This window comes from Andrographis paniculata, unplaced genomic scaffold, assembly GCF_009805555.1.
Source record: "Andrographis paniculata isolate CXL003 unplaced genomic scaffold, ASM980555v1 Contig86END, whole genome shotgun sequence".
Classification (NCBI taxonomy): Eukaryota; Viridiplantae; Streptophyta; class Magnoliopsida; order Lamiales; family Acanthaceae; genus Andrographis; species Andrographis paniculata.
Window position 1 is genome coordinate 1,302,450 of NW_026137624.1, and position 11,239 is coordinate 1,313,688.

The following is an 11,239-nucleotide window of genomic DNA, read 5'->3' on the forward strand; positions in this document are numbered from 1 at the left end:
TCCCGAAAGGAAAAAGGGAACACATCAAACAGTGTCCGACCAGAGAAGAAACTCAAGGTTTGTGAAAAAACAGTGGCTGAAAAATGGGACAACCAAGATGGTTCTTTTAATGTGGAATTAAAGGACCATGTTGTAGTTCGGGACCACCCGACCAGGAAACGGGTGTGGTCGGAAGCAAATGGACTCGAAATAAGAAACCAATACCAATTGATGTGGATCCTCGCTTCCCAGGCATGAATCGTACTCAGATTCGGAATGCCAAACGCAGATATGCTGCAAGATACAGAGACAAGGTCGCCTCATCAAAGCAACCGAACGACAGTCGAGGCACTGGCAAGTATTCTGAGCAAGGTCAGTCCATTAGGGTCGTTTCGTTTGAACAGCCGAATGAGGTTGAGGAAGGTCGGTTCATGGAAGAGCCCCTTCAGAGCAGCCGACCAGCGTTCGGTACAATGAGGGAGGTCGGTCCATGCCAAAAATAAGTAAAGGTTTGTCGGATGAAAGAGTTAAGGGTTTCAGATGTCAACATTGTGAGAAGGTTAATTTTAATCCATCAATAGAGGAGTTTCATTTGGAGTCTTTGACTGTTCAACCCGAATTGGAAGTTGGTAAGGAAGTTCCAGAGAAGGATTCAAGGTCTGTCAAATTTCGACTAGGGCCACGTATCCCCTGCCGAATGACAGAAATTAATTGGGTTGAGGAAGAACCTTTGTGGGCAAGTCTGGTGGATGAGTCTATAGAAGAGCCAGAATGGGCAAAGATTGCAGACCCTGACTCTCAATCAGAGGTCCCTCCAATTGTCTTCCCTCCTATTCCAGAAGGCATGGCGTCTCATTTGAAGCCTCTGTACGTTAATGCTCATGTTTGTGGGAAACCAATTACAAAGGTTTTCATTGATAATGGGGCCGTTTTCAATGTAATGTCATTAAAGACTCTCAAAAAATTGGGGAAGGGGATTCATGATCTATCTCCTGTGGATTTTGAAATGACTAGCTTTACAGGGCAGCCGACCAGACCAGAAGGCATGTTGGTCGCTTTCATTGAAGTCGGTCCAAAGAAGATTTTTTCTGTCTTCTTTGTGGTGGATGCAGACACCACATATTCAATCCTGCTTGGACGAGATTGGATACATGCATCTAAATGTGTGCCATCAACACTGCATCAGCAATTGATGTTCTGGGAAGGCAATCAGGTTTTTAAAATGGAGACAAATGACAATCCTTTTGAAGCATCAGAACAAGTAGAAGAATCAGTTTTCTATTCTGGTCACGTACCTTCAATGTATCAATTTTTTATGGCTAATGATTACCCAAAGAAGGGTTTTAAGTTCATTGGCCAGAATTCAATGTTCTGTTAAAGAACAGTTGTACTATATGGCTCTTTAGTAAGTCAGACCTACTTTATATAATACTTTTCTTATGGAAGAAGTAGAATTGCAAGATTGTAGTTTGCTTATTAATAAGTATTATTTAGATCAGCTTTTGAAAAAAGTAGAAAAAATAGAAAAATGTGATGTTCATTTCCAAGAAGATGAACAATTTCGTTGGCCCGATTTGTTAGAAAAAATAGAGCCAACTTTCTCAGCGCAAGATCCTTTGTTGGAGTTTAATTTAGGAACCGATCTGGTTCCAAAAATAATCAGAATGAGTGGTTATTTGTCTAAAGAGAAACAAACATTGATGCTCAATGTTATAAGAACCAATATTGAATGTTTAGCTTGGGACTATTCAGAAATGCCTGGTCTGGAGCGAAGTTTGATAGAACATCGACTCCCCATTAAGAAAGATTTCAAGCTCTGTAAGCAATTTCCAAGACGTATGAGTCCTGACTTGATGCCTCAGATTAAAGAAGAGATTCAGAAGCTTCTTAAAGTGGGTTTCATCCGACCTTGCCGTTATGCAGACTGGTTGGCCAACATTGTACCAGTGGTTAAGAAAAATGGTAAGATCAGGATATGCATTGATTTCAGAGATCTTAACATGGCCACCCCTAACGACGAGTATGTGATGCCTATGGCCGACATGCTAATTAACTCAGCAGCAAGGCACATAATTCTTAGTTTGATGGATGGTTATGCAGGATATAACCAAATCTTTCTAGCAGAGGAAGATATTCATAAGACAACATTTAGGTGTCCAGGAGCATTAGGCATTTACGAGTGGATGGTTATGCCTTTTGGCTTGAAGAGTGCTGGGGCGACTTATCAGAGGGCAATGAATGCAATTTTTCATGACCTCATTGGTAAGTCTATGGAAGTTTACATTGATGATGTTATTGTCAAGTCCCCTAGTTTTAAGGAACATTTGGAGGATCTTAAGGATGCTTTCAGTCGGATGAAGAAATATAAATTGAAAATGAACCCAACTAAGTGTGCTTTCGGTATAACAGCTGGGAGTTTTTTGGGGTTCCTGGTTCATGAGAGGGGTATCGAGATCAATGCTAACAAAGCCAAGGCAATTCTTACCAGCCGACCACCTCAGACGGTTAAAGAGATTCAAAGTCTGTTAGGGAAAGTGAATTACCTCAGGCGGTTCATTTCTAATGTGGCTGGCAAGGTCAGGCCAATCACTAAATTATTGAAGGCAGGAGGAAGCCCCTTTGAGTGGGGACCAGACCAACAGATGGCGCTGGAAGCTATAAAACAAGCATTAACTTAACCACTTGTGTTAATGCCTCCCAAGGAAGGTCGGCCTCTCAAACTTTATTTGGCCAATACTCATGAAGTGGTCAGTTGCTTATTGGCTCAAGATGGAGATGACGGAAAGGAAAGGGCAATTTATTATTTGAGCAAGACTCTCACAGGACCAGAATTGAATTATACAATGCCAAAGAAGATATGTTATTCATTGGTGTTTGCATGCACCAAGCTTGAACATTATATGCTGCCTAGAAGAGTTGAGGTTATTTCAAAGATTGATCTCATCAAGTTAATTTTGCAAAGGCCTACGATGCAAGGTAGACTCATGAAATGGGCCATTAAATTAGCTCCCTTCGTTTTGTATCATTCTTCCTTAAGGGCGGTCAAAGGCCAAGCAGTGGCAGATTTCTTGGCAGATTTCACAGGTTGTGAAGAGCAACCGACCGGGTGTATATCTTATGTAAGCACCCGAAATTGGTTAATGTTTTTTTTATGGTTCTACCTCAGGAAACAGATCTGGTGCACGCATCCTATTGGAAGGACCAGACGGCCAAATGGTCAATTTGCAGCTTCAATTGGAAGATATGACTCATAGTTCAGCAGAATATGAAGCTTTGATGTTGGGATTGGAAGCATTGATAGCCAAAAAATTTCAGTCGGTTATTTCTAAAAAGGGACTCTTAATTGGTGATTAACCAGGTAAACAAAAAGTATGTTTGCAATTATCCTGACCTTCGGAGGTACAAAGATTTGGTAGGTCGGTTGCTATCAAAGATCTCCGAGGTGATAATCGAGTTCATTCCTAGAGAGGAGAATCAGTTTGCAGATGATTTAGCTCAAAAAGCTTGCAAGGGAATTCTAAAACATATATGTGCAGAGCTCGGCCCTGAGGCAGAAACAGGAACTGACTGGAAGACAGAAACAGGAACCGACTGGAGAAAAGAATTTATCATGTATTTACAAGATCCAGGAGCAAATGTACCAATTGGAATTCGATTGAAAGCTTTGCGATTCCAATTGGTAGAAGGAGTGTTATATAAAAGGACATTCGAAGGATTGCTTTTGAAATGTTTGGGTCCCGAGCAGGCTTTGGAGGTAATGACAGAAATGCACAGTGGAATGTGTGGGGCTCATCGAGCAGGTCTGAACATGAGATGGGCCATACATAGGCTAGGTTTCTTTTGGCCAAAGATTTTTTAAGATTGCATACAATTTGCCAAGGGTTGTCAAGAATGTCAGAGGCATGGACAATTAATTCACTCGCCAGTCACAGAATTGCAAGCTATGGTAAAGCCATGGCCCTTTAAATCTTGGGCTATGGATATCATTGAAAAAATCCATCCTCCCTGATCCAAAAATCATTGTTTTATCTTGGTTGCAACAGATTATTTTACCAAATGGGTGGAGGCGGTTGCTTTGAAAACTGTGGATCAGAAGGAGGTTATTGATTTTGTGCTGAATCAGATCATATATAGATATGGTATACCCCATTCAGTAACAACCGACCAAGGTCTGGTCTTTACTAGGGAGAAGTTTTTAAGTTTCATGGCAGAATTTGGCATTCGGTTGAATCATTCATCGTCTTATTATCCTCAAGCTAATGGACAGGCGGAAGCAGCTAACAAGATTATTATTGGAATCGTCAAGAAAACAATTGAAGGGAACCCAAGGAAATGACATTTGTTGTTCCCTCGAGCCCTATAGGCACATAGGAATAACAGAAGTTCTGCCACAGGGTTTTCACCATATCAACTCACTTTTGGACAAGATGCTGTGTTACCAGCCGAAGTGCAGGTTTCATCTGGACGCATAAATTTTACTGATGATGAATTTACTGAAGAGTATCAACAAATGATGTTGCAGCAGTTGGAAAGTCTGGATGTCAACCGACTTCATGCAATTGATCAGATTGTAAAGCAAAATGAGATCAGGGCCAAGACTTATGGAAAGAAGATCTTTTATAGAACATTCAAAGAAGGATACTTGGTCTGGAAGACTATTCTGCCAACTTACAAGAAGGTTGATCAATTAGGAAAGTGGTCCCCAAATTGGGAGGGCCCATTCATAATTCAAAAGGAAATTGGAAATGGTGCCTATATTATTATAAATCAAGAAGGTAAAAGGGTACTCGACTGTATTAATGCTAGATATCTGAAGAGGTATTTTCCTGCCTTTTCAGATTACAAGAAAGCATAAAACAGTAAGTTTTCATAACCCACTTGCCAAGGGTTCGAACCTAACAAGGGTTCACTCATTGTCAGATGTTGAATCGTGCCGAGAGTTGCTCTCTCCTGAGTCAAAGTCATAATTCCAATGGTTAGGGATAAGTTCTGGCTCTTCATCGATAAGGTCTTCTAAGCTAGGTCGGTACTTCTCCCACTGATCTTGCATTTTCTCAAGATCATAGTCAGTTCGAGCTTTCATGTCTGTCAAAGCTTGGCGTTCACGATCAACAAGAGTGCGTAATCTTGAAAAGACCACACGTTGATTAGAGAAGGTGTGATCCCAGCCAAGGTCTGGGAGTATGGCTGTCACATGATGTTCAATTAGATCCATGTGATTATCAATGTCGGGAAGGCGAATTTGGATATCCCAAAGGGTCTCATATCCTTCTAGCACGTTTTCCATCAGGCGAATGACACGGTGGATGGTCTTTCTGCTTCGTTGGGAAAACCTGAATTTGAAATCCAATTGTTTGAGGATGAATAGCAGGTCTTCAGCATGACCTCCGACTGGATGGTTACCCACAAAAAAGGGTTGGATGACACCTTGCCAATTGTTGATAGGAACACGAGGACAGTGAGGACGCATGATTATATTCTGTGGTAGGTATATGCAAGGTTGATTTATGAGCAAATCTTATTTGAGGATGTGCAAGAGCAGCAAATATTTATAAGGAGATGATTTGTTCGGTTCTTGAAGAGTGGGAAATTTGGAAGGCGATCCTCGATAAAAGGAGAAAAATTTTGTTTGCCAAGTCAAAGAATTACAAAAGGGATCTTAATACAAGTTTTATTTGAGACCATTTGTCTTCTGTTCTGGAGCGCCGTCTATTATTAGCAGCCGGTTGGTACTGCTTTATGAATTGGGATCGGGCGTGAAACTTTAGCTCCTGGTCCAGGTCGGCTGCATTACTTTGGTACCGATCAATCAGACGTTGCTCATCGTTGATATGTCCTTCCAGGACAGACCTTTCTTGATGGAGCGTCTTCAGCTCTGCTTCTTTTTGCTGGATTGACCCCTCGATTTGTGCCTTGGCATTATTCAAGCTTTCTAGTCAGCCAATTGCTTGTTGAATGGATTCCTTGGTTTTAATCAAGGAGGCCTACAGACTTATTTGTTCCAGGTCGGGCAAGGGGGTCTCAGTCGTCAAAAGTTGGGCGAACAGAACTTCATTTCTGAGTTCGGACAGTCGCTCCATTAATTGGTGAAGAATAGGGGCAGCAGCCGACTTTCAAGACATTTGGAACAAGAGACCACCAACAGCTTGAAGAAGGTTGTCAAGCAAGTCTGACCCCAGGTCGGGGAAAGATTGGTCAACAGCTTGTGCAATTACAGTTCGGACGTCCGTCGGAATGGGGACCGCCGACAAGAGGGCTAGGTCAGAACATCCCTGAAATAAAAGATGTTTATCTCAGACTAAATGAAAAATGAGTATTGAAAATTGATTGTGAGAGGTTGCATATACCTCTGGACGGATGGTGGTTGTTGAAGGTGCCAAAATAACCCTAAGTCTGGAGGGTCGGGCGGTTGGTATTTCGATAGCTGATTCGTCGGTTGTTTCGAGTGGATGCTGAGGTACGGATCCAGGTCTCTGAATGGTGGAAATATAGTGTGTCAAAGGTCATGCTAGCTTGTATTTTGGTACATTGGAGGAAGAAATTTCAAGTGTTTACCAGGTTGACAGAGGTCTCTGAGTCAGATGAGGGAATTTCTGGTAATTCCTGTAAGAGACCTCTTGGTGGTATTGGTGCAGGTTCATTTTCTCGCCTATCTGCTTCTGGAAGAGGGGCTGCTGCCCTTGGGTCGGCAACCTCCAAGTCGGCCACTATTGGGTCGGCAACCTCCAGGTCTGCTACCCCTGGGTCGGCAACCTCCAAGTCGGCCACTGCTAGGTCGGCAACCTCCAAGTCGGCCGCTGCTGGGTCGGCAGCCTCCAAGTCGGTTGCCCCTGGGTCGGCAACCTCCAAGTCGGTCGCTCGTTGGTTTGATGTGTCTGGGACGGTTGCATCAGAGGCAGCAAAAGCAACATGAGATAACCTATCCGTATCTGAAGCAGTTGTCTCACTGGGAGATGAAATTCCTGTTGTTACATGTTCGGTGGATGGAGGTATTTTATTCGAAGCCCGACGCTTGGTCGGGTGTTCTGGTTCTGGTAGTGGGCCGGTCGGTAGCTTTGTTGTTTTAATGTGTCTGGAAGTAGGTTGGGCGGTCGCTCGAGCCGAAGCCACACCTGAGTATGAATTAAGGATTAATATTCTGTTAAGGGAAGAATCAAATTACATTGAGAGTATACCTGAACGGGGTCGGGTCCTTATAAGGAGCCAACCTGATGGACGCTTTGTTGGGGATGGTTGACTGTTCCCAGAAGGGGGAATAGATTGGGTCTGAGGGGCTTTTCTCTTCCTCTCTGGAGTACCCGACTCATCGCCCTGAGTAATCAGGTTCCTTCGGGTGCTAGTCAGAGGGGTTGTTCCTAAAGTAATTGCAGGTGGGGGAAGAAGTATGCCCAGTAAACGATCCTTGTCAGGGGCAATCAAGGCCCAAGTAACCGACCACCACTCCCGAAAAGACTCAACAGAAGTTGGAGAAGATTTGTAAGGAATGTAAGAATTAGAGGTGATGTAATTTGTAAGTTGTGATATGTTTGGGGCAATTGCATCAAGAATAGCTCTCCCATCCGGACTTTGAATTATTAGATGGGGATGAGCAATGGGACCAGACAGACCTTGTTGGCATCCGAATTGGCATGCCACAAATTGAGGTTGATAATTGAAGATATAAAATATTTTGGGACCCTTTCTGTCGATTTTCTTGCTGGTAAATAAAGACCTGGGTTTAAGGGCAACATCCCAGGAGAAAGGGTAATTCGGGTGTGGAAGTGAATTTGGTTGAGACAAAGGTGATGGAACAGGGAATGGTCAAAACAAGCTGGATGCATAACCGATATACCTTTTGTGTGGATAAAAATGGTTATCATTTCGATTATCGGTAAGGATAGCTGTTATGATTAGGTCAGAGGCTTGGAGATTATTACGGCCTAAACAAAGTCGGTTAAGGGCTACTCCTAGGGATTTCTCAAGTGTGGGGGCAACAGTAGGATAACCAAGTTGGAAGGCGTCGGGAAAATAGAGACCGAACCAGAGTTCCAGGAACCAAAAAGAACCCGACGTAGCAGTGTCTAACTTCTTACCATCTTTATCAGTAAGGCGGACACTGACCCTGGATAACCCTTCAAAGAGATTGGCAAGGAAAATGGTGCCTAATGAGAGGAACCGACCCAAGGCTATGTGTATAGCAAGATCAAGATGAGAAGGGAGGACACATTTCGAATGAGAGACTACAACATACTTACAGAGCCAAAATAGGAGAAAAGCTGTGTGCTCTCGGTCGGTTACAGGGGTCCCGTCGGCTCCTTGTTGGTCAATTAGAAATTTAGTCCAGCCCCATTCTTTCACATTTGTCAGAGACCAGCCCGCGTGGTCTGAGTTGGGTTCTTGCCCATCTAGGGCACCCATTACAGGATCTTCCCCAATGATTGGCAGATGAGCGATCATGGCTACATCCATGAGGGTGGGGCCAATGGGGGCTGTTGGAAGAAGGAAGGTGCAAACCTCAAGATGCCAGAACGCCGCCATGGCCAGAAGAACTTTCTCATGTAAATGACATGGAAGAGTTGACAGAAATATGGCCTGATCGATTTGCTGAATTTTCCATTGCTCGAGATCCTTGGGATCTGTCAAGTGTGTTTTAATGCTGTCATGAAGACGGGTTGCATTGTAGTTGGGATTGTTGATCGCCAGCAGATTCTTTGCCTCCAAAACTTCTCTCATACGGTTGGAGTCTTCAACAGTTGCGCAATATGGACGAACAATTGGGGTGCGCATTTTCGTCGCCACAAGAGTGGTTTCAGGGATTGATCCATCGACAGGGAGTGCAGGGATGTATCGATTCGCCATGTCTAGGGTTGTAGAGATTATGATTCACAAAGGCTCGTATTGAAGGAAAAGAAGTTAATTAGGAGTGTTGTAACTGGTGCAGTTGCTAAGGGACTTTCTCAGGAGGGTTGTGATTTATGAACTTCCAAACGACGATTGATAAATGGCGTTTGAAAGGCCCTTGGCGGTGGGCAAGTTGTTACGTATGAAATTTAGAATTAGCTTAAAAAGACCAAGGTAAAAGAAAAAATGGGCCTGCTAATAGAGTTGATCGAACTGGTTGAAGGGCACCGTGGGGAACTCAAGGAAAATAGGTTAATTTCTAAGGAGAATGCAGGACGGAAGGTCCTCAGGTCGGGAAGTCCTTAGGATGGAAAGTCCACAGGTCGGAAGGTCCTCAGGTCGGGAGGTCCGCAGGTCGGGAGGTCCTCAGGTCGGGAGGTACTCAGGACGGAAAGTCCGCAGGTCGGAAGGTCCTCAGGTCGGGAGGTCCGCAGGTCGGAAGGTCCTCAGGTCGGGAGGTCCTCAGGTCGGGAGGTCCTCAAGACGGAAAGTCGTCAGGACAGAAAGTCCTCAAGACGGAAAGTCGTCAGGACAGAAAGTCCTCAGGTCGGGAGGTCTCCGACTGGACCAGTAAGTCGGATGGTCTTTAGGTCGGAAGGTCTGCGACTAAACCAGTAAGTCGGATGGTCTTTAGGTCGGGAGGTCTGCGACTAGACCAGTAAGTCGGATAGTCTTTAGGTCGGGAGGTCTGCGACTAGACCAGTAAGTCGGATGGTCTTTAGGTCGGGAGGTCTGCGACTTGACCAGTAAGTCGGATGGTCTTTAGGTCAGGAGGTCTGCGACTGGATCAACAAGTCGGGTGGTCCGCAAGTCGGGAAGAATGGTAGTTGGGCCAATAAGGTGGAAGAGTAGTGTTCGGACCAAAAGGGCGGAAGGTCTGCGGTCGGTCCAAAGAGACGGATGCTGTTAAGAGTGGAATAGGGTGATAATGTTGGTTTGTTGAGGACACGTGTCAGCAGGAGAAGGGTTGGCAGACGGTTGAAAAGGAGACGTTGTAACCGTTCGGGCGACGGTTTCCAGTACAATTTCTCAGGAAGTATTTAAGGATTTGGATTTTTATTGAGAAGACATCTTCAATCACATTCAACAAAGCAAAGTCAGATTTGGGGATCACCACTTTAAATTTCCAGCATTTTAATTTCCAGTTATTTCCTTTTATATACCGCATAGTGTTTAGAGATTCCTAATCTCAGACGCTAATTAATCAAGTTTAAAGATATTTTCTATATCTTTGAATTTTACTTTTTGTTTGTTAAAAAAATACATCAACAAAAATATAAAAACACACGTAAAAAATCTTCTCAAAATTTAAAATTAAATGTTGTCAATATATCTTATATGTCAATTATAACTTTTGTCCATTATTTATTTCGCTGAGAAACTATATTTTATATATGTTTGCAAAAATTATCATTTCTCTTCTCTGGCCGCCCGTGGCTGCGCGCAAATCGGTCGTCGTGTGAATATTACACACGACTGGAGGATAGAAATGACGAGTTTTGCACACGTATATGGTAAAATTTGCTAGGGAGATAAATAAAAGATAAATGTGATAATTGAATATATGTGAACGATATTTGTTGCTTTTTTTTCTAATTAAGAAGAAATTAAAAAAATGAGGAAAAAAATAAAATAAAAATATTATAAGTCCTACCTATGTGTTATTTATAGATAGAAGATAATAATAATATTTATACAAATAGATTTACTTTTCATGCAATAAAGTTAGACTATAATTAAGTCTATTGTATTTCACTAGCAATCTATTTTGACTAATATTTCTTCTTTCAACAAGTTCATCCTCAATTTTCATGGATTTTGACCGATAAAAATGAAAATTCTGACTTTTTTAAAAGAATTTTTTGATTAAAATTAAACTTTATGTCTTCTTCACTGTACTTTAAGTTTTTTGGAGTACAAAATTTAGAAACTCTGAACTCCTATTTATGCAAACCCACACAAAATTTAGAAAAAAACGTGTGTGCCTGTTTATTAGTATCTGCGCCTAATATGAGTGTTAGGATTTGTCTCATTTTAGGATCAATGACTCGGGTTCATACAACCAAATAAATTTCACTAAGAATATTAATAGTTTAGTTCAACAAATGATTCATATAATCAGAATAATATTATATAATAAAATATCTGACGGCTCAGATCACAGTCCACTCCGCGCCAACTCCAAACCTTCCAACAAGGCAACACCATAAAGGGGAGTGGCTCAGATCACAGTCCACTCCGCGCCAACTCCAAACCTTCCAACGAGGCAACACCATAAAGGGGAGTGATAGGGTTTCGACAGAGAGGTACCAGTAATCTCACAAAGAATAAAACAGGGAGGAGATTGCACAAAGGGCAAAGAGGAACACAAAGTATCGCA

General features: G+C 42.7%; 1 protein-coding gene across 1 annotated transcript; it reads left to right on the forward strand.

Annotated features, from left to right (window-relative positions):
- Positions 1-233: 233 nt before the first annotated feature.
- LOC127242396 (uncharacterized) lies at positions 234-2,657 on the forward strand. The gene is made up of 5 exons (XM_051261924.1): positions 234-447; positions 561-662; positions 741-1,265; positions 1,717-2,210; positions 2,283-2,657. Exons 1-5 carry the CDS (start codon positions 234-236, stop codon positions 2,655-2,657), a joined length of 1,710 nt encoding a protein of 569 aa, XP_051117881.1.
- Positions 2,658-11,239: the final 8,582 nt, after the last annotated feature.

What these genes read in the sequence shown, in the direction of transcription:
- LOC127242396 (XM_051261924.1), top strand. Translation starts at nt 234, where the DNA reads ATGAATCGTACTCAGATTCGGAATGCCAAACGCAGATATGCTGCAAGA. An exon ending in GAGCAGCCGACCAGCGTTCG is followed by an intron (nt 448 to 560) that starts GTACAATGAGGG and finishes ATCCATCAATAG; the next exon opens with AGGAGTTTCATTTGGAGTCT. An exon ending in CAAATTTCGACTAGGGCCAC is followed by an intron (nt 663 to 740) that starts GTATCCCCTGCC and finishes ATGAGTCTATAG; the next exon opens with AAGAGCCAGAATGGGCAAAG.